This window comes from Peromyscus californicus, unplaced genomic scaffold, assembly GCF_007827085.1.
Source record: "Peromyscus californicus insignis strain IS unplaced genomic scaffold, ASM782708v3 Scaffold_10__1_contigs__length_136768540, whole genome shotgun sequence".
Lineage (NCBI taxonomy): Eukaryota > Metazoa > Chordata > Mammalia > Rodentia > Cricetidae > Peromyscus > Peromyscus californicus.
Genome location: NW_026294391.1, coordinates 128,949,560 through 128,975,757, shown reverse-complemented (window position 1 = coordinate 128,975,757; position 26,198 = coordinate 128,949,560). Strand labels below are relative to the sequence as shown.

The following is a 26,198-nucleotide window of genomic DNA, read 5'->3' as shown; positions in this document are numbered from 1 at the left end:
GTGCGGTTCTGATCTGGGGCCAGTGTCAAATGAAGGAGAGACACCTGTTGAAGCCAGCTGAGGAGAGAATAGAAATCTCCCAATGTGCCATAGCTGAAAATGTAAAATGTTTGTTCAAATCTCCTGTTGCAAAAGCAAAAAACTTTGTTCAAACCTCCCGGGCAAGAATTGGTAAGCAAGTCTGGTAAAAGAGAACCACCTGACTCTCAGACCCAAAAAGTACTATGGGAAATGACTGATATAAGGGAAATGATATAAAGGACTGATTTAAGGGACTGATAACATTATGGACGGATATGAGGGAAATGCATTCTGGGAAAGGTAGTTTTTCCGCTAAAGATGGCGACATTGCCCTGAAACACATTTGTCAGCTCGAAAATACGTTCATGGTAAACTTAAAATACAGCTTTTAAAAGAACGAGGAGGAAAATCGTCTAAGAGTTTAAGTGTCAGTTCCAATGAAAAATTGAAAGGATATGGAACTAGGTGCTTCGCAGTTTGGGGCTCCTTGGTAAAATGCCTTATTTACCCTAATAGCTGTGCAAAGTTTTTATGGTAGTTGGATGACAAAAAGCTACCTACAAGAGCAAACAAGCCACTTTAAAATCCTTAAGAAAGCAAGAGAGCAGTTTATACACTGAACGTTGTCTTAGATATGAAGAAACTTATGTGAAATTAAAAATTATTTACCTCTTGAACAAACAGCCTGCAATGAGTGATTCCTTTGCAAATCTAATTAAGGGGATAAGAAACAGGCATTCAAAAAGAAATGACTGCTTTATAGATGGGAAACAAACTTCAGAAAATCTAGCTGTCTTGCAAAAGAGTTGCTTCACCTGAAAGTTCCTTATAAGAAATCAATGCTAAATATTACAGCTGCTAATAACATCAGGAGTTAAAGCTAATGAAGTGAAAATACTAAATACAGTTCGGAGCTGTGCCACTTGTGGCTTTACTAACTCCTTTAGAAAAATACTTTATATCACCTAATAGCTGTGCAGTATTTGGCGAAGAGTTTTACAGCAGCTAAATACGGTAATTTCACCCTCAGCATGAAGTGAAGTTTTTCGGTAGAGCAAACCAAGAGTACTGCTGTAATAGAAATGTTTGTCTGAATTGAAGCACTTAGGGGAACTACTATGAATTTGGGTGAAGGGACAGCCTCTAGTTAAAAACTGTCTACCGTTGACAGTGCATCTCTTCTGGTCCGGAATGGCTGAGAGAACTGGCAACTTTGGAGTGTGGCTTCGTCCTGAAGATGTTACAGTCCCCTAGCAACAACTATCACAATTCTATAACAACAACACTCACTAAATCCCAGTACTTTATAACAAAGCTGACTATAAACTCTAAACTTTAGAAATGATGTACGTACTTCCTGTCTAGTTAAGAGAATCTTATAGAGATAGTGATAATAATTAAGAGTAAGAAATAGAAGATGAAAATAAGATATGTGAGTTTGTAAAAATTCTGTCTTGTTAGGTCTGTGTTAAGAAATCTTTAGGTGTTTGCTAAGTTAAATATATGCTAATGGTAGCCCTATATAAGTTTGTAAAATAGATCTATAGAGTTCCTTTAAGAATATAAGCTTGCAAGAAGTATCTAAGGTAGTCTTAAGACATGTAGTAATAAGCTTATAAGAAGTAAAGCTGCTAGTTGTAAATGTAAGTTTAAATAAGAATAAGATGGAATGAATATAAGAAATATATAAGAAGTAATAAGAAATATATTTGCTAAAGTAGTTCTATAGTTTCCTTAAGGAGTATAAGTAGATGATAATATGTTATATGTGAGTTTGTAAAAACATGTAAATGTTGAATGTGAGTCTAAATGCTTTCCAAAAAATGTTATGTGTGAGTCTGTAAAAAAGTGTAAATGTTAAGTGTGAGTCTATTCCTAATATATATGGTGAAAGAACCTGAGATACAGAAGTTAGTGTCCTAGCAGACTGCAAAGCAGGCAGTCTGAGCAGTTTTCAAAAGTTCCAGAAGCCGCTAAGAAGCTAAGAATGGCGGACGCCAGAACCAGCACAAGGCATCCGCAGTTGAGATCCGTGGAAAGTCAGCGCAACACAGAAAAACCTGAGCTAACATCAAAAACGGTGCGGTTTAGAATACTACTGTACCTAAATGTCTCTGGCTTGAGAATAAAAGTTGCAGAGACGCTTGTTTGAAGGAAAATTGCAAAAAGTTTTGGTTGTAAAACGTCTCTTCACATTTTGAAGTGAAAGCCTGATACCAGAATTTTTCTTGTTTGAACTTTTTGAACTTAAAATGAGATAAAACTACAAAAAGATTTTGGTTATGGATTTCTTCATATTTGGAAGGCTAGTACCAGAATTTATCATTTGAATTTTAAGACTTAAGAAATGAAATGAACAATAGAGATTTCATTGATATGGGACAATTTTGAGTTTATTCATAGTAATGACCTAGGAACTGTTTTCTGGAATTGGGTTAAAAATGGAACTGTTTAAATGAAGAAATTTATTATTTCTACCTAGAATCAAGATGCAGTTTTGTGTATGCATATATGCTTTATTAATTGGTGATTCATGAATTGTTTTGTGGAACTGTTTATGTAAAAATGAAATTACTTACAGAATTGGTTTTGTGTTACAAATGGAACTGTTTAAATGGAAAAGTTTGGGTTTTCTAACTAGGCTTGAGATTTTGCTTAAATTATAAAGAAAAGGGGGAGAGTTAATATTCCTTAGTCTAATTTCAAAAGTTGTTTGAGTGGATTAATGTCATGTTTTGTTAGTAAGAAATGCAAATGGGGTATATTAAGAGGTTACTTTTAAAGGGTAAAGAGTTTTTAATAAGAAACTGCTTTTGGATGGTTTGCTAAGTTTTCAAAGTGTTAATGGTTAGATTGAGAAGATTGCTTTTCAATATGGGTTTGTAGGAATTGTATAAGTTTGGGTTCTTCTAACTAGGTTTGAGATTTTGTTTAAAAAATTATAAAGAAAAGCAGGAGTTATGAGGTTGAATTATGTTTGCAGAAATTATATTTACCCTATTGATATTAATGCACCCTGGTTTTGTGGAGTTAAGGAAATATTTAAGTTTGATGTGAATACATTGAAGTTTTTCCTATGTTCTGTTAGCAAGAAAATTCAAATGATTGAGTTAAAGTTGTAAGACGGAGAAAATGGTTAACTATATTTAGCACCATATATGCTAATTCAAATGGTTCTGTTAAGAGTTTGCTTTGAGTTGTAAGATTGAGAGAATTGTGACTATGTATAGCAATATTTATGTTAACCTGTTAATGGTAATGATGAAGCTAAGGGATTCTTTAAGTTTGTAGTCGCCTTAAGAATTTTTGGCTTAGAAAGGGCTTGTGACAGCTAAGACTGCTGTAGTCACCTTGGACCTAATTCAAAAGAGAAATGCCATCTTTATCATCCTCTACTCCCATACTGGGAGGTGTAACAGCTTGGAGATTGCTGTAAGCCATTAATAGTTGTTTTTTATATATTAAGAAATGGGGACCTGTGGGAGCCCCTTCTCGGGTTCCTCGTGGCTTTACCCAGCAGGTCCTCATAGAGGATGATTAGACCATGGGCCTGAGTGCAGGTGTCTGGGATGGTCTGCACTTGACTGTGCTGGGGGAGGAGGTAAACGCCCCACACTATTCCTTTCTTTATTTGCAATAATGACAAGAACTTGAACTTTATCGTACTTTCCAGATTTTAAGGCAGTGTTCCAAGCTATTTCTTTTTATCCTCACAACTATCATTCAAGTAAGCCTCCATCAGTCTTTACCTCATTTAAAACAAACATTTCTGTATCCCAGTTTCCTCACTTTTAGTGAGCCATTAGAATCTGTAAAATAGTAGTAGTAAAAGCAATTATAGTAATAATAATATGATCTGTTTCAAAAAGGAGGAATAATGGCACAAATGTTATGGGAAGTGGACTTAAGGCTCACTCTATGAGATGGAACCTGTAGCTGGAGATTTCTCCAGTCCTGCCTGGCCTACAGTCAGGATAAATCTCTCTCACCCACCAGTCCCACAGCCATTTAGACCCAATTGACTAAACACACAGAGACTTATGTTGCATACAAGCTGTATGGCCACAGGAGGCTTCTTGTTATCTAGTTCTTATATCTTAAATTAACCCATTTCTATTAGTCTATAAGTTGCCACATGGCTTGTGGCTTACTGGTTGGTACCTTACAACTTGCTTGTCATGGTGTAGCTGGCAGTGTCTCTCTGCCTCAGCTTTCCACTTCCCAGAATTCTCTTCTCTCCTTGTCCCACCTATACTTCCTGCCTGGCTACTGGCTAATCAGTATTTTATTTATTAACCAATCAGAGCAACACATTTAACATACAGAACATCCCACAGCAGGAACCCATTAATGACAAGAACTTAAGACTAAATTAGTCATGGGCCTAGGGAAAAACCTAGTACTATCATTCTGTTAAAGGAACATAGCAACAAAATGATTCTTAAGTTATATATTATAGCCATAGATTATTGCCTCATTCAACCTTCATCAGAGAAGCTTTTTCTTGTAATAGATGGTAATTAATAAATAGATCCTGGAAATCAAAAATATGCAGGGAATGAGAGACTTTAAACTACTCAGTCTTAAATGGAATGTCTTCATAAACCCCTTCCCCTCCTTCAAGGTTCAGGGCTCTATGAGGAAGAAAAGGCAGAAAGATAGTAAGAGCCTGGAGGAATGGATGACTCAAGGAAACTATCTTCCAGACACAAAGGACTGAAGTACATATGAACTCATAAAGACTGTAGAAGTATGCACAAGACCTGTACAGGTTCAAGCCAGATGTGGTCCCAGCACTGAGTGGGAGATGTAGACACAGGGTCCCAACCCTAACCAAAATATATTGCAAACCTAATGTAACGTAACCTAATCAATTGCTGTCTATGATTAATACCTGCTGACAAAGACAAAATCAGTTTTCTGCAATTGGATCTCACTGAGTATATAAACCACAATTCATGTCAGGCCCCAAGCCCAGGAATAGTTAGTTAGCTAACACAAAATGGTATTTTCTGGACTTTTTTTTAAAGATTTATTTATTTATTTATTTATTTATGTCTTTATGTATTTATTTATTTATTTATTTATTTATTTATTTATTTATTTATTATGTATACAGTGTTCTGTCTGCATGTATGCCTGCAGGTCAGAAGAGGGCTCCAGATCTCATTATACATGATTGTGAGCCACCATGTGGTTGCTGAGAATTGAACTCAGGACCTCTGGAAGAACAGCCAGCCAGTGTTCTTAACTACTGAGTTATCTCTCCAGCCCTTCTCTGGACATTTTATATCATTTTTACTTTTTTTGATATTTTCATCTAATTGGTCTTTTACTTGTTTATTTTGTTTTTTGACTTTTACAGGTTTTTTTGTGTGTTTCTTGGTTTCTTATTTGCTTTTATTTTTGAAAGAGAGAGAGAACATAAAATTGAGTGGACGGAGAGGTAGGTGTTCTAGAATTAATTGGGTTAAGAGAAAATGATCAAATTATTATATGAAATTTTTCATTAAAATAGAAACAATACCTAGGCAGTGATGGTGCATGACTTTAACCCCAGCACCTTGGAGGCAGAGGCAAGTGGATCTCTGAGTTTGAGGCCAGCCTGTTCTACAAAATGAGTTCCAGGACAGCCAGTCACTACAAGGAGAAACTTCATCTGAAAAAGCCAATAACAATAATAATAATAATAATAATAATAATAATAATAATAATAATAATAATAACAGCACCAACAACAAAGTAAAGTTAAAAAAAAATAAAAAATAAAAACCCAGAGGAATCTATGAGCCAAAAGAAGGAGTTTATTCCACATAGTCACCTAATAGGAAAGCTTATCAATTCATTTGACTAGTCAGAAGGCAAAGAACTTCCTACCACAGACAGAAAATCATACTGAACTGGATACAAGCCTCGTGCCACAATGAATGAAAATATGAAGTTGCAAAGGAGCCATCTAACTACTTAGAGTTAAAATTCCTCAAAAAACATGGGTTCAGTGTGTACCCCTGTGGTTGATACATTGTGCACCTCAATAAACTTATCTGAGGGTCAGAGAACAGAACAGCCGTAATATTAAACATAGAGGTTAGGCAGTGGTAGCACATGCCTTTAATCCGAGCATTCCAGAGGCAGAGTTCCATCTGGATCTCTGTGAGTTCAAAGCCACACTGGAAACAGCCAGGCATGGTGACTCAGGCCTTTAATCCCAGGAAGTGAGCCTTTAATCCCAGGGAGTGATGGCAGAAAGCAGAAAGGATTATAAGGTGTGAGGACCTAGGAACTAGAGCCTGGATAAGCTTTTAGACTTTTAGCAGCAGTTTAGCTCTGATCCATATGGATAAGGATGCAGAGGCTTCCAGTCTGAGGAAACAGGATCAGCTGAGGAATTGGCAAGGTATGGTTAGCTGTGGCTTGTTCTGCTTCTCTGGTCTTCCAGTGTTCACCCCAATACCTGGCTCTGGGTTTGTTCTTATTAATAAGACCATTTAAGATTCATGCTACATCTAACACCCAACATTTGTGGTACAAATTCTTGAAAAAGCTACTTGCCTGTGGCCTTGCGAGCCCCAGCTCATACCTGAGCTATACATGCCAGTTGTGGTGGTGAACACTGGTTGGATTTGCTGAAGGAGGCAGGAGGATCCTGAGTTTGAGGATGGCATAGGAGGCTTGCTAAGGAGAAGCTGCGGCCAGGGCCCATCCACAAATGGTGGCAGTGGGTCCATGGAGGCAGCAGCTGCTGCTCCAAGTTGCTGGCTGCTTCTCATCGTGTTGGTGACTCCAGTGATGCTGCTACCTGGAATGAAGGGTTTACTGCTGCTTGTTCAGAGAAGAATTGCCAGGACCATTGTGTTACAAGAAAGCATTGGCAAAGGTCAGTTTGGAAATATTTGGCAAGACAAATGGTGGGGAGAAATTGCTGTGAAGATTTTCTCTTCTAGGGAAGAAAGTTCATGGTTCCAGGCACCAAAAAAAAAAAGATATCTAGAAATGATAGAATAGAGGGTAGATTATTGAATCTACTCAAAAAAATAAAGAGAAGATATAGATACAATATAAATAAAAAGAAGCCGGGCGGTGGTGGTGCATGCCTTTAATCCCAGCACTTGGGAGGCAGAGCCAGGCGGATCTCTGTGAGTTCGAGGCCAGCCTGGGCTACCAAGTCAGTTCCAGGAAAGGCGCAAAGCTACACAGAGAAACCCTGTCTCGAAAAACCAAATAAATAAATAAATAAATAAATAAATAAATAAATAAATAAATAAATAAATAAAAAGATAGATTTATTGAATCTACTTTTAAAAAACAATTACTAGTTTTAAATACTTTACATTGGTTTGGATTTTTGTACATTGTACGCAAATTATATATATATATATATATATATTTATATTGTTAGAAAATGCTATACATATATTTCTAATCTTGTTCAAGATATTGTACTTATACTGTTCATTTAACAATGTAATGCAATTTGATTTTCCTTGAATGTTATTATTATCAACTATTAGAATATAAAGAAATGGAAGTTAGTAGTTAGACATTACAATCAAACTTGTAGTCATATTAGGTATGTTTTCAAGATGGAGCAGATATATTTTAGATAGACAGGTCATCTTCAAACCCTTCAGAGATCTACAGAATATGGCACTTAAAATGTTTTAATAACTTAGAATTTTTTTCTTTTTTGTTATGACTATGAGACATGTCGGCTCCTGGCAGTACCAATCTACTTCATAGAAAGTATGGGCATTGAAGAAACTACATATGGAATTAACTTTCATTGTGGCAAAAGTTAGCCACTGGACAACAAAGTATCCTCAAATCGACTGCTGACAAACAGGACAAAATGGACAGATAGGACACGAAAGAAAGTATTACCAATTCTTGCCAAGACAAGTGTGGTTGTGGCTTTAACAAAAGGCATCCTCTGAGGCCAGGACAATATGGCACCATCCCTGAAATGGCCTTTTCAATCCAAAAAAGGTACATAGGCCCTTTCTTTGAAGGCAGCTGAACTGGCAGTGGACCGATGGCTTTTGATGTGCAGTGGAACAACAGCTGAAACAGTTATTCTTGAAAAAGTAACTAAGCTGATGGAGTCTAACCTCTCAATGGTACACTGGCATTTAATAAAAGAGATGAAGCCACCCACAAGCCAAGAAGAATGGACAGCTGAATTCCAAACACACTAACAATTTCCAGAATTTAAAATGCTGAATCATGACAGGACACTAGTGAAATTCAGGTGTTTCTAGTACATGGACTGCTCTCACCAAATGTGAGGTCGAACTGTTGACCTTTTGTACATCCTACTTCACAAATGAATCTGCCAGCTACACTAAGCCTATAGGCTGAAGATGATGCCCCAACGCTGCAAAGAAACCTCGAGTTACCAGGCAGCTGGCTGGCTGTCAACTCACAACTTTTTTGGAAGCCACTTGTGTGCACTTCCTGTTTTTATTTTTTTAGGTAGTATTATTTCCGTCTTAGGTCTCTGAAGGAGTTGAAGATTAGATAGTTAAAGTTATAGTTAAAGATTAGGTAGTTATAATTATAGTTTTCCTTGTTAAGAATTTCAGAAAAGAAACTCACTAAAGAGATAAAGTGTATAAATTTGAAAGACATTATAAGAGAGTTCTGTTAGTAATATAAGTTAGGATAGAAAGTGAATCAGGTACATTTGGGACTTACTGAAATAGGATAGATAATGGAATTATTTTCTTTGAATTTGTCAAATGCAAATGGACTAGACATTGTTTAGGTATTTATTGCTTATATATAATGTATATAGTTATTGTACTTATTGTATATAGTTTTTCTTATATTAGTTATAACTTTTTCATTTTTTTTCTTTTTATTAGAATAGAAAGAGGAAATATAGTGATATTTTATTTGTGCTGAAATGTGATTTTATTTGTATGTTAATAAAGTTGCCTGGGAATCAGAGCTAAGAGCAAGCCATTAAGCAGAAGTCTGGTAGTGATAGCACATGCTCTTAATCCAATCACATGTCAGGCAGAGTCTCTGTGTGTTCAAGGACACAGCCAAGCAGTGGCTCGAACCTTTAATCTTAGTTCCAACCATAGAGACCTGGAGGTCTGTATAGACAGGCAGTGACGAGGAAGTCATGTGGTTGGGTTTATAGCCAATGAGAAGGCAGAACAGAAAGGCAATAAAAAGATAGAACACAGGAAGAAGGTCTCTCTGAGGGGAAGGACGGCAGTGAGTGGTAAGATAAGGTGGTCATACCTCTTGGCTACTGCTCGATCTCTGGGTTTTTATCTCTTTATTTGGCTCTGTGTTTCTTATTTAATAAGACCATTTAGAATTACATCTACATATGCCATTTATTTTAAGGATTAAATGAACACATATATAAAGCTATAGTCCATAGTAGGGACATACAATTTCCTCACCAGTCTTTCTGTACTGACACAGACATGCCAAAGGGCTTCATATTTCTCAGGCCCCCTTCAAAACATTCTTCTCAATACTATAACACAAATTTGAGTTTCAAAGTTGCAAACTAAAAAAATATCCCTAAGAAGAAGGTTCCCACCCACAACCAAATCTGAAGGAAGTTAATATTCTTTTTCATTGTGAATAGGGTACAGTTAAAGCAAAGAAGAGAAATAAGTCAGTAAGGAACATGAAAGAGTATTTATATCAAGAAAAAGCAGCAGGTACAATGAAATGTACTTCGTATTGCTAGTTGATGAAGCACTGATAGTATTGGACAAGATATGAGGTCATTATTTAAGTTTGGTATAGCAAGATTTATGGAAGTCCAGGCCTACCGCCCCAAAGTTTGATTTTCAGTTTGATAAGCATTCCCGTTGAATCCTAAGGAAGAGTTTTGGTGTATCTACAATTTTACCAATGATTTGTGAACCAACTTGAGGCCTGCCATTGCGTATTTGGATACTCCAAGGACAGCATATCCATCATTAGGCTTGGTCTAGGGAACGTTTTCAGGCATGCACCAGTTCTAGTGTTGTGATATGATGGTAAAAAGGGAAATATTCCTCATTGATGTGTCAGTGAAGCCTAAAAATGGGAACAGCACCACATGACAATTGCTTACCAATTTAAGAATAAATAAAATTACCATATCATAAACCTGTTTCTATACTACAATTATTTCCCTTAATAATTATGGCTCAAGAAAAAAAGCCTGCTCATCAAGGGCAAGGGCAATAAGTGGCTAACTATGCAACCACCCTGAGTCTGACTAAACATTCCCATGTGTGACTAAATGCTCCCTTATCTGTCCCTACATGATGTATTATACTATAAAAAAGATGATGCTGAATACCTTTGACAATGTTCAGAAGTTTTCTCAATGACTTTTCAAAAACACACTGCTTCCATCAAAAAATTGGCAGACATCTATTTAGTACACCTCATTAATTAACAATTACCATGAAGGTACAAGGTTACTAATTCATTATGACTTAAAATTATGTAGAAATAATAAACCAAAGGTTCTTCACATTATAACAATGTTAAGAATTGAATGGATATTGGCTATAAATATATCTACCACCCAAGAAGGGTTCCTTTTTTTTAATCTCATCCAAAGATGTAAAGCTCATTTGATTAGTTTCTCTTTCATCCCAAAACGCCTGTCATCTTTGATTTTGTCCCCAAAATGGAGGCTATGATTTTTTTCTGTTATTTGTCCCATCTTCATTTTACTCTGCAGCTTTGTTGTCATTCTAAAGTTCTGCTTCTATTATTCTTCCTCTAGCTTGTGATTATTTATGTTTTTTAATCTTATATTTGGTTTAATCTCCTTTGGGACCTTGCTATACTCTTCATTACCAACCCCTCAACCTTCCACCTCTCCCGAGTAATCTCTAAACACATTCATGTTTATCTCATGTAAAAAAAAAAACTTCTATAGGGCTGGAGAGATGGCTCAATGTTTGAGAGCACTTGTTGCTCTTTCAGAGGATCTGGCTTCAGTTCCCAGAACATAGATGATGACATATAATCACACATATGTACAGTTTCAGGCAATTCAAAACCCTCTTTTGGCCTCAGCACACATGTATTACATATACACACCTGTAGGCAAGCATTCATAGACAGTAAAAGGAAAACAAACCTCTCTATATAATTGTTTGTTTTTATTTCTTTATTTCTCCATGCAAGATAAAGTCCATATTGATTACCTCTTTCTCTATTTAACCATTTCCTGTCTGTAGTGGGTAGCCATTCCAACCTTGATCTGAAAGTCCCAACCCCCACTGAGGCTTCAGTAACTGTCACGCCTACAAAGCAGAGCAATGAGAGGACCCTGAAGACCCAATATCTGGATGTGCCTTCTCTCTTGGTTCCTGGACTCTGGACGCTGGAGGTTGACTGAACCAAGTTCTCCAGAGAACACTGCTGGACTGTGCTGCATCTTTCCCAGACCCTGCAACCTACCTATCCCTTCATTTGTAAGTTTTGCCACTAAATAAACCTCCCTTTTAACTACATGGAGTGGCCTTAATAATTTCATCAATACCTATCCATTCTCCAAATCCTAGCAACTGGTTGCCCACAACTTTCCTAAGGTCATAAATTATACCTTAACTGTAAGGTTCAACAACGAATGAATGATCCTTACATTTCCTGGTTTCCTGGAGAAACATTAGTAGCAAATCCATTTTCCAGGGAATCTTTAATTTCCTTGGTTCTCATTAAATGTTCATTTCCCCTAGCGTTCTACCTATCTGTTCACTTCCTTTAAGTTCTATCCAGGACTCTGCTTTTACCACATTTTATCCCTTAATGGTTGCTATTTCCTTGTAGCACGAATTGTTAGAAGGTCTTATTAATAAAAACAAACCCAGTGTCAGTTATTTGGGTGAATACTGGAAGATCAGAGAAGCAGAACAAGCCACAGCCACCTCACCTTGCCAAATTCTCAGCTGATCCTGTTTCCTTAGACTGGAAGCCTCTGAGTCCTCATCCGAATGGATATCAGCTGAACTGCTGCTCAAAACCCTAAAAGCTTAACTGACCCTAGTTCCTGGTTTTCACGCCTTATATACCTTTCTGCTCCCTTCCATCACTTCCTGGGATTAAAGGCATGTGTCACCATGCCTGGCTATTTCCAGTGTGACATTGAACTCACATAGATACAGATGGAATGTTAGGATTAAAGGTGTATGTGCCACCATTTTCTGGCCCCTATCTCTATCTAGTGGCTGTTCTGTTCTCTGACCCCAGATAAGTTTATTAGGGTGCACAATATTTTGGGCAACACAATATCAACACATTTCCTAGAAGTCTCATATTTTCCCTCTTCTTATCCTGCCATCACACTTCGTAATGGTGACAGTATCTTTCTCAAAGCTTCAATGTGCCCCACAAATCTCTCCCTTGACTTTTCCCATGAGCTACAGACTTAGGTATCCAATGCCTTTTCCTTGTTATCCCACTACATGTCAAATGCAACATGGTCAAAACTAAATTATTTTTTTCACTATAAGCAGCAACATAGCTTTCCTCCTAAACTACTTAATAATGATAACCACCATCTCCTCAGGTAAGAACAAACCAGAGACTCAATACTTCTTAACCCATATTACATTTAGTTAGAAACTCAACCTTATCATTTCAGCTTTCACACTTTATCTTAAAAAAAACCTATCACGAGTTTCTTTTATCAAATACAATAGCTCCTTAAACTTCCTCTGTTCATTCCCATCACCAGTGCCATCACTCATTCATGACACAATAATGTCACTAGACTAGAAATTTCCTGAAAGCAAGGACTATATTTTGTTTCCCTTTGTACACTTGTCTAAAGAAGTGATTAGTACACACTGGACCTTCAAAATATGTCAGTGAAATCAACCATATAACTGAATATACACATTTAAACATAATACATAAATTGGATCAACTGAAATTGTAAAAAAGTTTTTGGTGTGTGTACATGTGTGTGTGAGTGTGCACGTGTGCACATGTGAATTGCTGATCATTTGAAAATTAATAGTTTAGTCTGTCAGTATTACAAAACTTGAAAGGTACCCAGGTATGTAAATCATGAACTCCATTCTTTTTTTAAACAAAGCTGAAATCTTGCCTTATTAGACACCAATGCAAACCCCCAACTCTCTACACCAAAGTAGAATCTGGACTTATTCTGCATTCATTGAGAACTTTCCTTTTCCAGAAGCCACTGTCCATTAATTGATGCCCTTCTTAAATCACCTCTTTAATTTTCATTCATTTATCTCTTTTATTCATTCAGTTTCATTAAATATTATACTACTAATACATTTTTAATAAAACCCAACCATCTGCCAATTATACAATAAAAACTCCCCTTCTAACATCTTTCCAGTTAACCTTAATCTCCACCACCAAAAGAAACATCAGAAAGAGTCATCATAAACTCAATACTTGTAGTCATAGCTGTTTGATCATTCACAGAGATACATAGGAGGCTGAATGACACTGGAAAAATCTACCTTGCTTCCCTCTATCCTCTGGTTGAACAATCTCCTAGCCCATACTTATTAGACACAGGAAATAAGATTGGCTTATTTTCCTTTGCCAAGAATACATGAATTTTTTAAAAGATTATTAAAACTACCTGCAGCTATCATTAAACTAAAATGGGGGAAAAAAGCATCAGTCTTGCAGTAGATGGCACTGATTTGGAAGATAAGTAGTCCTGCCCATTGTTGCTCTAATGAAGTCTTCATGGTTTGCCTGGCTAAACACACTGGAAAGCATGGAAGGAGTATTTTGATATAACAATGCTTGGGCTGTGAGGGGCTCTTTGAAGACAGAAAGTCTCACAAGCCAGAGAAAATAAGTGTTATTCTGGCAGACATCCCTTGAAAGTTTCAATTGCCCCCAATGTGGAAATATATATATATATCTTGTAAAATAACTTTGGTGCTTGAAAATAAAGTTAGTATTAATAAGCAAGTTCAAGACTATAGAAAAGAGTATTATCCAAAAAGATAAATTACATACATATTCAGCTACCTTGTAGGGCTCCCCAAAAAGATCAAAGCCTGAAGAAAAGAGATCATCTTCTTGTTGAACTTCTTGATTTCTTCGTTCCCATTCCCTTTTTTTAAGTGTACTACGATCCTGTTCATAGTGACTGATATGAAAAAGAAAAAAAACAGAGAAAAATTAGTCATCAAGAAATTTATATCTCCCTTGTTATTCCTAGGAATAAAAAAAAAATGCAACTCAATCCTACCCAGCTCAGTACTGCATAGAAAACAGAATCCTTTACTTTATCTGTACTAACTTTAAAAGTAAGAAAGAAACCAGAAATTTGCTCAGTAAAAGTTGTACCTGTGGCCATGCAAGTACATAGAATTCTTGTTCCTCATCCTTTTTTGATTATTAGATGTAATTTCACACTCTGTAAAACCAGTCTACTATACGGAGAATTGCTGAATTAAGGTTACATCATGTTGTCAAACACCTGGGGCCATGAATGCACATATGCCACATAATACAAAAGAAACAAATGATTAAAGCATGGATCTTTAATTAAATTGGAAGTCTTCCCAAAGACTTTACCCTATCTTAATTATCATGGGTAAGTTTAAGGACATTAAGCCATCTTATGTGGAGGTGGACACATTAAAATATTAAATTATTTAAATACTTTCATTACTTTTTGTTTGGCTGTTTTTGTTTTGATTTTTTTATTATTATTTTTGTTTCACAATTGACTAGGAGCCATTTGGGAAAAATATTTAGAAAAGAAGGGACCTAGCTGAAACAACAAACAAATGACTATCAATGAAAGAGACATGTGGCAAAAGCATTAAATGAACTTGATATAAAGCTGTTTTATAAAGACTACCTATAAGATGTTCATCAAATTTCAGACTTTTTCATTGAAATATTGAAAGCTTCCAGACAACATTTAAGATCTAGTCGGAGATCTTAGGGATTTCAGAATGGAATATTTCCTTATTAAGAAATTTACTTCTCTGTCACGCAATACTTTAAATTGAACTCTAAATCTGCATGATTTATATTAAAAATTGAGAATCCCTAATGCAAATATCTGAAACTGAAAATTCTCCTGTGGTGATATTTTATTTGTGCTGAAATATGGTGATATTTTATTTGTGCTTTAATAAATAAAGCTTGCCTAGAGACCAGAGGAAAAAGGCCAGCCATTATAAATAAACAAAGAAGTCAGGCAGTGATAGCACATACCCTTAATCCTATCACTTAGCATTCAGGATCTCTGTGTGTTCAAGGCCACACTAGGGAACAGAGCCAAACATGGTAACACACACCTTTAATCCCAGTACCAACCATAGAGGTCTGGAGGTCTGTACAGACAGAAAGTGACAGAGCTGTGTAGGAAGAGGAAGTGATGTAGCTGGGCTAACAGAGCCAATGAGAGGGCAGAACAGCAAGGCAATGAAGGTGTGGGCAGGCAGGAAGAAGCTACCGAGTTGTTGAGGTGAGGTTAGCTCATGGTTTGTCCTATTCCTCTGATCTTTCTCTTGGACTATCACCCAAATTTCTGGTTCCATGCTTTTTATTTATTGAGACCATTTAGAAATTCATCTACATTCTCCCAATCTGAAAATTGAAAGTGCTTATATGATGCTACAAGTAGAAAAATTTCATATTTAATAACATGACAGTACAGAGTTAAAATGCAGATACACTAAACATATTCTCTAAAATTTCCTTCATGTTAAGAGCATAAGGTTTATATGTAACATAAAATAAATTCCCAGTTTAGATTTGCATCTTTTCTACAAGGTATCTATGTGTGAACCTGAGAAGCACAATTATAACTAGCATAGCAAAATATATCCACTGGTACAAAAGTGGCATGGATGTCATAGGAGTAATGAAGCACTTTCTGACTGAATTTAAATCCTAGTCCACAGGTCAAAACCTACAACTAGATAGGTCATAGGCCCTAGAGGAGAACCAAATTCTATTATTCTGCTAAATGGTACTGTGTGGAACTGCCCCTAGGTTTTTAATCTTTATACTTGTATAGTAGTATAGTTCTCAACCCTCACCAGAGAAAATTACTTTTGCAGTATATGGCAAATAGTCCACAACTGATAAAAATGCAGATAATAAGATATTGTGAAGTTTTCAGGTCTAAATGGGACATCTATATTACACACTTCCTCCGGCCCCCTCAAGGCTAAGGGATCATTTCAGAAGAGTGCATAGAAAGATTCCTATAATCAGAGATAGTAGACACATGTAGACTATTTAGTGAATATTACAAGGTTATTGTACACACTAATAGCATCTATGACTGTATACATATGCATATGAGCTGCAAAATATCAATCCAACTAAAACACTAGAATGGATGGGAAAGAGTGTTGTAAGACATGCTCCCCAACACACACATCTGAAAAGCTGCTGGCAAATGATGGCTCTTTGGGGAGGAAAAGTCAATTTTCTTTGTAATGTAATCCCTGAGAGGCTACCCATGCTTAATAGACTGTCCTACAACCATGCATACTTAGCGAATTAAATAAAAAAAAATGAGCACATGAAATTGGGAGGGAAATTTTTGGTGAGGGATAGGGAAGAAACTGTAAGGTATGGAATATGGGGTAGATTTGAACAAAACATTGTATGCATACATGAATTTTGCAATAAAAAAAGAGCCTTAATCACAGCACTCAAAAGGCAGAGGGTCATGTGGATCTGTGGTGGTTTGAATAAGAATGGCCACTATAGACTCATATATTTGAATACTTAGTCATCAGGGGGTGGCACTACTTGAGAAGAATTAGGAGGTGTAGCATTGTTGGAGGAAGTTTGTCACTGAGGGTGAGCTTTGAGGTTTCAAGTGCTCAAGCCAGTCCTAATGTTTTCTCTTCCTATTGACTGTGGATCCAGATGTAGAACTCTCAGATACTTTTCCAGCATCATGTCTGCCTATGTGCTGCCATGTTCTCTACCATGATGATAATGGACTAAACCACTAAAATTGTAAGCAAGTCCCAATTAAATGCTTTCTCTTATGTGAGTTTATTTGGGGAAGGAGAGTTGATCCTGAGGTAACAAGTGTTGGAGAGCTGTCCCTGTTCTCCACAACCTGCAAAACTGGGGAAAGCAGGCCCTGCACTTGGCCAGGGCAGCACAATAGAGCCATGCTTCTTAGTTCAGGTGTGGGTGAGCTAGCCTTGAAGCTGAAAGCATGGGAGTGATGTTCCCATTTCTCATATGGCTTGTGGCAGCATGGGCAGTGGTATGATGCCCTTCTGCCTACCCATCAATGTCTGAGGCAGGTGGGAGAGCTGGCCCTTTGGTCATAAGAGTGGGAGAACCACCCCGCTTCACCAAGACCCCCTGCCGGACTCTGCAATCTACACACCCTGTCCCCATACCCATCTGCCTGAGAATCCAGCCACTTCCTGAGACAAGGAAACAAAACTGCCAGCTCTCATTGGACCAAGAGGTGAATGACTCTGCTCATATCCAGAGAGTCCTGCCTCTGGGACCCATACCTGGGGCACAGCCCATTCCCGGGAACCCCCGCCCAACTCTGTCCAAGTTGAAGGCCAGCAGGCAGGGTACCTGGGGAAGGCCCCCCCTTCACCAAGACCTCCCACCAGACCCTGCAATCCACACGCCCTGCCCCCATACCCATCTGCCTGAGAACTCAGCCACTTCCTGAGGCACAGAAATCAAACCAGCAGCTCTCATTGGACCAAGAGAGCTCTCATTGGACCAAGAGACCCTGCAATCTATATGACCTGCCTCCATACCCATTTGCCTGAGACTCCAGCCACTTCCTGAGGCAGGGAAACCAAACCGTCAGCTCTCATTGGACAAAGAACTTACATTGGACTTTTTCCAATCTTGGTCTCAACAATTCTCGCTCATACAATCCCTCCTCTTTCTAGCTAATTGGATTCCTGGAGCTCCACCTGGGGTCTGGCTGTGGATCTCTGCATCTGCTTCCATTAGTCATTGGATGAGATTTCTAGCATGACAGTTAGGATGTTTGGCCATCCTATTACCAGAGTAGGACAGTTCAGGCTTTCTCTTGACCATTTCAGGTAGTCTATTGTGGAGGTATCTTTGGAACAAGAGCAACCTCTTGAGACAGGGAATCTGCCACCCTTCATTAGACCAAGAGTGACTTTCTGAGACATAGAATCTGCCACCCCTCCTTGGACCAAGAGAGTCTTCCTAAAACATAGAATCTTTCAGCTCTGACTGGACCAAGAGCCCTGATAAAACCAAGAGCGGCTCCATGAGTCACAGAATCAACAAGCTTGGGTTGACCCAAGAGCAGCTCCCTGAGACACAAAATCTGCCTGCTACAATTAGACCAAGAGCTAAGACTGGACCCAGAGGGACACCCTGAGACACAGACACAACATGCACAGAGTGGACCAATAGCAACTTGCTCTGACACTGGCACCTCTTATACATATTAGAGGATGAGATGGGTAGACATCAAGGCAAAAATTACATACAAAAACATAAAGAGCAATATCTAGCCCTCCTCTAACAGCAAGACCTGAACATCACAATGTACAAAAAACAGAAGAAAGCAACCTTAAGAATAGCATCATGAAGATTTTAGTTTGAAGTCTATTTTGTTGGATATTAGGATAGCTACAGCAGCTTGCTTCTTAAGAAGAGTTGATTGGTAAGACTTTTCCCAGCCTTTTATTCTGAAGTAGTGTCTTATCTTTGAAACTGAGGTGTGTTTCTTGTATGGAGCAGAAGAAGAAATGAAGTATCAAGAAGAAATCAATAAAGAAATTGAGGAAAAGACAAATAAAAAATTGGAAGAAATCAATAAATCCCTTAAGGAAAGCCAAGAAAACCATGAAAAGGCAATTAAACATGTGAGGGAAACAGTTCGAGACCTGAAAAGGGGAAATAGAAACAATGAAGAAGACACAAGCAGAGGGAATGCTGGAAATAGAAAATCTGAGTAAACGAACAAGAACTTCAGATGCAAGTATAACCAACAGAATACAAGAGATGGAAGAGAGGATCTCTGGTGTAGAGGATACAATAGAGGAAATAGATTCGTCAGTCAAAGAAAACACAAAGCCAAAAAAGTCGTAACACAAAACATCCAGGAAATCTGGGACACCGTGAAAAGGCAAAATCTAAGAATAATAGGGATAGAAGAAGGAGAAGAATACCAACCCAAAGGCACAGAAAATATATTCAACAAGATCATAGAAGAAAATTTTCTCAACTTAAAGAAGTAAATACTTATGAAGATACAAGAAACCTAAAAACATCAAACAGACTAGACCCCCCAAAAAAGTCTCCTCACCACATAATAATTAAACAACTAAACCTACAGAATAAAGAAAGAATATTAAAAGTAGCAAAGGAAAAAGACCAAGTGGCTTATAAAGGCAAATCCATCAGAATAACAGCCGATTTTACAATGGAGACTTTGAAAGCCAGAAGGACCGGGACAGATGTAATGCAGACACTAAGAGACCATGGATGCCAGCCTAGAATAATATACCCAGAACAATGCTCAGTCATCATAGACGGAGTGAACAAGACATTCCAAGACAAAACCAGGTTTAAACAATACCTGTCCACAAATCCAGCACTACAGAAAGCACTAGAAGGAACATTCCAACCTAAGGAAGTCAGACACACCCACAAAAACACAGGCAATAGATAATCCCACAGCAGTGAATCCCAAAGAAGAGAAGTACACACACAGTACCACCAAAAGATAACAGGAACTAACAATCACTGGTCGTTAATATCCCTTAATATCAATGGACTTAATTCACCTATAAAAAGACACAGGCTAACAGAATGGATACTAAAACAGGACCCATCTTTCTGCTCCATACAAGAAACACACCTCAGTTTCAAAGATAAGACACTACTTCAGAATAAAAGGCTGGGAAAAGTCTTACCAATCAACTCTTCTTAAGAAACAAGCTGCTGTAGCTATCCTAATATCCAACAAAATAGACTTCAAACTAAAATCAATCAAAAGAGATCAAGAAAGATATTACATACTCATAACAGGAAAGATCCACCAAGATGAAGTTTCAATTCTGAACATTTATGCCCCAAACACAAGGGCACCCACATATGTAAAAGAAACATTACTAAAGCTTAAATCACACATAAAACCCCACACATTAATAGTGGGAGACTTCAACACCCCACTCTCATCATTGGATAGATCTGCCAAATCAAAACTTAACAGAGAAATAATGGGCTTAACTGATGTTATGATTCAAATAGACTTAATCAATATCCTCAGAACATTCCACCCTAACAAAAAAGAATATACCTTCTTCTCAGCACCCCATGGAACCTTCTCTAAAATCAGCCACATACTCAGTCACAAAACAAATCTCAACAGATACAAAAAATTGGAATAACCTCCTGCATTCTATCAGACCACCATGGTTTAAAGTTAGATTTCAACAACAACAAAAATTACAGAAAGCCTACAATCTTGTGGAAACTGAATAATGCTCAGTAGAATCAATAGTGGGACAAGAAAGAAATAAAGGAAGAAATTAAAAACTTCCTAGAGATCAATGAAAATACCACATACCCAAACATATGGGCTGCTATGAAAGCAGTGCTAAGAGGGAAATTCATAGCACTAAATGCCCACATAAAGAAGTTGGAGAAATCTCACACTAGTGACTTAACAGCACACCTGAAAGCTCTAGAGCAAGAAGAAGCAAAGTCACCCAGTAGGAATAGACACCAGGAAATAATCAAACTGAGAGCTGAAATCAATAAAATAGAAACAAAGTGAACAATACAAAGAATCAATGAAACAAAGAGTTGGTTCTTTGAGAAAACCAACAAGATAGACAAGCCCTTATCCAGACTAACGAAAAGGCAGAGAGAGAGCATCCGAATTAGCAAAATCAGAAATGAAAAGGGAGACATAACAACCGACAATGAGGAAATCCAGAGAATCATCAGGTCATACTTCAAAAACCTGTACTCCACAAAATTGTAAAATCTAAAAGAAATGGACAATTTTCTGGACTGGTATCACATACCAAAATTAAATCAAGACTAGATGAACTATTTAAATAGACCAATACCTCCAAAGGAAATAGAAACAGTCATTAAAAGTCTCCCAAGCAAAAAAAGCCCAGGACCAGATGGTTTCAACACAGAATTCTACCAGATCTTCAAAGAAGAGTTAATACCAATACTCTTTAAATTGTTCCACACAATAGAAACAGAAGGAACATTACCAAAGTCCTTCTATGAGGTTACAGTTACTCCGATTCCCAAGCCAAACAAAGATACAACTAAGAAAGAGAATTACAGACCAATCTGCCTCATGAATATTGATGCAAAAATACTCAATAAAATATTGGTAAACAAACTCCAAGAACACATCAAACAACTATCCACCATGATCAAGTAGGATTCATCCCAGAGATGCAAGGTTGTTTCAATATACGAAAGTCTGTAAATGTAATAAACCATATAAACAAACTGGAAGAAAAAGAAACACATGATCATTTCATTACATGCTGAAAAGGCCTTTGATAAAATCCAATACCCCTTCATGATAATGGTCCTGGAGAGATCAGGAATACAGGGAACATACCTAAACTTAATAAAGGCCATTTACAACCTCTGGAGGCATCACTCAGGGGAGCAGGCTCTGCACCTTGCCAGGGTAGCACAAAAGAACCAACCCTGTGAGCACAGGTGTGGGTGAGCCAGCTCCGAAAGTGTGAGCATGGGAGAGCTGTCCCCATTACTCATATGTCTGGTGGTGGCATGGACAGTGGAGAGATGCTCTTCTCCCTCTCCCCTTGTCCAGCAACACCTGGGGCAGGTAGAAGAGTTGGCCCTGTGGACATAAGAGCTGGAGAGCTCTCCCTGACACATACCAATTGCAACACTTGGGAAAGCAGAGCCTGCACCTCACTATGACAGCACAATAGAGTCAATCCTGTTAGTGCAGGTATAAGTGAGCCAGCCTCAAAATTGTGAGCATGGGAGAGCTGTCTCCATTACCCATCTGTTGTATGTCAGCATGGGCAGAGATGAGTTGCCCTCCTTCCTCATGTACATCAACATCTGGAGCAGGTGGAAGAGCTGAACCTGTGGTCATAAGAATGGAAGAGCTCTCCCTGACCCCCAGAGCTGCAACACTTGGAAGAGTAGGCCCTGTACCTTGCCAGGGCAATATAATAGAGTCAACTCTGTTAATGCAGGTGCTGGTGAGCCAGCTCCCAAGTTGAAAGCATGGAAGATGTGCACCTATTTCACATCTGTCGGACCAAACCTACAGCTGCCCAGGCCCAGACCCAAGGATATGGCTTGGCCCACCCTATTATCCACCCCATCTATGATCTGCTGGAGCATGTGAAGGAACCTGACCTGCATACCCAAATCTTCAGGATCTCCACAACACAGGGCAATCAGCATCAATTGGGTATTAGAACTAAAGTTTTCCCCCTTTTTAAATTTTATTTTATCTTTTTTTCCTTTTTTCTCTTAAATTTAGTTTTATTTGGGGGGTGTACAGGAGCAGAGGACAGATGCAGAGGGATGAGGAAAGGAATGGGATCAAAACACATGATATAAAAGACACATTAAATAAATAAATAAATAAATAAATAAATAAATAAATAGGGTTTCTTTGGTCTTGGTGTCTCTTCACAGCAATAGAATACTGTTTAAGAGTATCTCTGTGAATTTGAGACAAGTTTGATTTGTACAGTGAGTTCCAGGCCAGCCACAGATAGCTACATAGTGAAATTCTATTTCAAAATAAACAAATAAACAATATTTCAAAATTAGGGGACAAATCTGAAATCTTAAAGTGAATTTTCATTACATAGTTATATAAATTTACATAATACGGCTAGCAGATGATTTACATATATGTTATATATTATAACATATATAATGTATGTGTTTCCTTCTGTATAGTAATAATACCATATTAAAACTTAATTAGGTAATTGACATACAAATAGCCATGATTAAAAACAGGGGTTAACTGTGTATATCAATATAATAGTGAAGTTGGTGGTTTTGAATATATCATAAACTCCAGTGCCTAGTTAGCTGGTTCACTTACAAGTACTATAATTGTCATCTACAAAATAAGGGTCTGGAGAAGTGCTTCTCAACCTGTAGGCTCCCAACACCTTTGTGGAGGTTAAATAACTCTTTCACAAGGGTCACCTAAGACCATCCTGTATATCAGATATTATTACTCATAATAGTAGCAAAATTACAGTTACAAAGTAGCAACAAAAATAATTTTATGGATGAGGGTTACCACAACATGAGAAATTGTATTAAAGTGTCTCAGCCTTAGAAAGGCTGAGAACCACTGGTCTAGAGAATTAACTATACAGTTTAATATAAAAGGAACATGTGATGCTACTACACTTAATCATGCACCCTTCTCCATAGGAATCTCGGAATTGTCAAACTCAGCACTTTGATTGATGAGGATATCATCAACATAAACAACTTTTGTTTTTCCATTTTAAAATGATGACATTTCTATGGTATTCAATTGTACCTCCAGCTTTCATAACATAAAATATGTTTAGCATATAACTAAACTCCTGAGGATTTTCTTCAAATATTATCACTGTGTGAAGACAGCAAAGAACACATGGATTCCTACCAAATCTCAGGATCCATATAGGGCCTTGCATGGTCAAAACTGCTGTCATGTCCAGATTCTGAAAGCTAAGCTATCTAGTCTCAGATGTTCTCCATAGTTCCAGTCCTCCCTTTTACTCCCAGGCTGAACTAAAAAACCTACACAGTTAACATACATTCAGTGTCCATGTTGGAGGCTGATTTGGAATTAAGCAGGCATGGTAACAACTTCAGTCCTTTTACTGTGGCATGGTACTGTAGCCTTAATACCAAAATAGCCTTAATACCACAAATAATGCAAGCTCATCAGTTTGTTAGAAATGTAAGAAAAATGGTGCTCAAGGTGGGGATCTAGTAACAATTTCAAGCAAGAATTAGCATAGTAGAGGTAGGAGGATTTTTGCAATAGAGAAGGACATTAATTTCTTTGCTTTCCATAGCAGATGATCTTCAACACAAAAGCAAGAACCAAAGTCTCCTGCTTCTGAGTAAATGTGAGCAAGATGTCAGTTTCCTAGCTATCTATTCAATTTTTGCACCTGACAGCTCATAATGACAAGCCCATAGATCACATTTAATTCTTCCATGAAGAGAACTGAAGTGCTTTGGTCTCTTGGCTTTACAAAATACCTTCTTTCTCCTCTGAGTGAAAGACATAATTAAAACCCTAAAGGAAAAAAAGGAAAGAAAGAAAAGAAAATGTGCTTTAACTTGCATGACAGCCCTTCAAGCAGCCAGCATTAAGGATACTTTAGGGATTTTAGCCCTAGCTTTGATTTGTTAGGAGGCTCTTGGCTGCATTTTGTATCAGTTCATTAGCTACCAAATTCCAGATGCAAACTTGAATAGCAGATTGAGTGTGCGCATGGGTGTTATCTGTTGCATGCAAAACTGCCTGCTGCATTTTTTAACATGTCTGACAAAGAACAGTTAATTCTCATATCTCTGGTGAGACAGAATTTACTCTCCATAGAGTTCCACTGCTCTTGGATAGCAACCAAATAGCTCCAACTTTTTTGTCCTTTCAATCTCAGCATGGTGTTGTATTGAAAGCTTCACACGGTGAAGTCTAATGAGAATTGAACCACGTGGTGATGAGGTTTTCAGCGTATAACGTCACTGATTTCTGACTGAAACCAACATTACTAATTTGAAGCACCAACTAATGAAAACCACAACTACATATTTAGCCTCTTGTTATACCTACTGCAGTTTATAATTATGAGGACCTCTTTATCTACTCAATTAAATTTCTTACAGTTCAGGCAAGTTGCATTTGAACCTGTGAACCCTGCAGAGACTGCAAGAAAGTCTGTCTGTCCCCTGAGGATTGGATGTATATTCATTCTTGGACTTTTTTTCTTTGTGGGAGGAGGTGTGGAGCCTACATAGAAAGCTCAAGCCAGAAATGAGTTAATCATCATATTGATGGACAATCTGAGTTTATTCAAGGAGTCAAGGACAGAGTGAGTCAGGCTCATCAACATAAAAACCCATCTTCCTATTGAAAGGTTCAGCCCCAAATCTCAGCTCATTGCCCCCCAACTATTATCAAGTTAAAATGTTTTTCCAACCTTTCCTTCTAGATATAATGGCATTTATCATATCTAGATGATATAAAACCCCTGACCATTGAAAACCAAATATACTCCTTGGTTAAAGAATCAAAGGCTTTTGCCTACCTCTCTTATGTTTTGGGATCCTTATGTCAGCTATGCTCATACCAGCTGATAGGAAAAGGCAGAAAGAAGTGGTTCCTAGCAAAGTTTCTGCAAATCACTCTTATACATGGCAAGATGATGAGAAGACTCTCTCTCATAGAGGTTATTATATCTGCTGTCATCTTATCCATCTCTGTTCCTCTCAGGTGTAGAGTAACAGATAAAGTCCATTTGTTTATGCAGGGGAAAACTAAAATGAGGGGAGCTGCTCTAAGTTTTCACTAAGTCAATGTCATCAAGAAAGGCCTGAAGTTGACTTCTGCCTTCATGTTGAAATAATTTCTTCTCTTGTCATCTCTTTTGATCATACCACTCTCCTAACCTTGTCCTTAAATCTGGTCTTAAATGTATCTAACTCTCATTTTGTGCATTAGAGGCCCCAGGTCCATTTGTGGGGCAATAAAACCCAGGGCACATATAGATTCAATGAGATCTAGAAAGTTCAATTCTGCCATATCCATTAGCTCACAGTGGTAGCTCACTGGGCCAACAATGTAGACTTATGTTTTAGAACAGGAGCGCTAAAGCAGGAAGACACTTTAGCAATCATCTAGTTGTGTTGCCCTCATTTTACAGATGAGAAAATTTAACTAAAAAGGTAATGGGCTTCACAGCAGGTTCCAGGCAAAATTCAGAGCTTGGAAGCCAGGTTTTCACATTTCTAGACTAGCTCTCTCCACTACTCAAGGTTTGACCCTCCTGTTTCCAGCATACTCAAGAATATATATGAGTCTTATTCTTACCCATTAGTCAAATTTCCTTAGGATTGCATTGTATTAGAAACTTCCAATAGGAAAATGCTTTAGGAATTTAATTGTATTTGAGTATAGAAAAAAAAAGCGTTTGTTT

General features: G+C 37.7%; 1 protein-coding gene across 8 annotated transcripts in view; it reads right to left on the bottom strand.

Moving 5' to 3' along the window:
• The window catches only part of Aff2 (ALF transcription elongation factor 2), a 661,131-nt gene that overhangs the window by 461,154 nt on the left and 173,779 nt on the right, over window positions 1–26,198 (bottom strand). For 4 of the 8 annotated variants that reach the window (XM_052740412.1, XM_052740432.1, XM_052740449.1 and 1 more), the window contains exon 2: window positions 14,011–14,143. In XM_052740412.1, the coding sequence (XP_052596372.1) occupies window positions 14,011–14,143 (133 nt within the window). The remainder of the gene's footprint in view (window positions 1–14,010; window positions 14,144–26,198) is intronic. The other 4 variants (XM_052740423.1, XM_052740440.1, XM_052740457.1 and 1 more) reach the window with 1 other exon arrangement.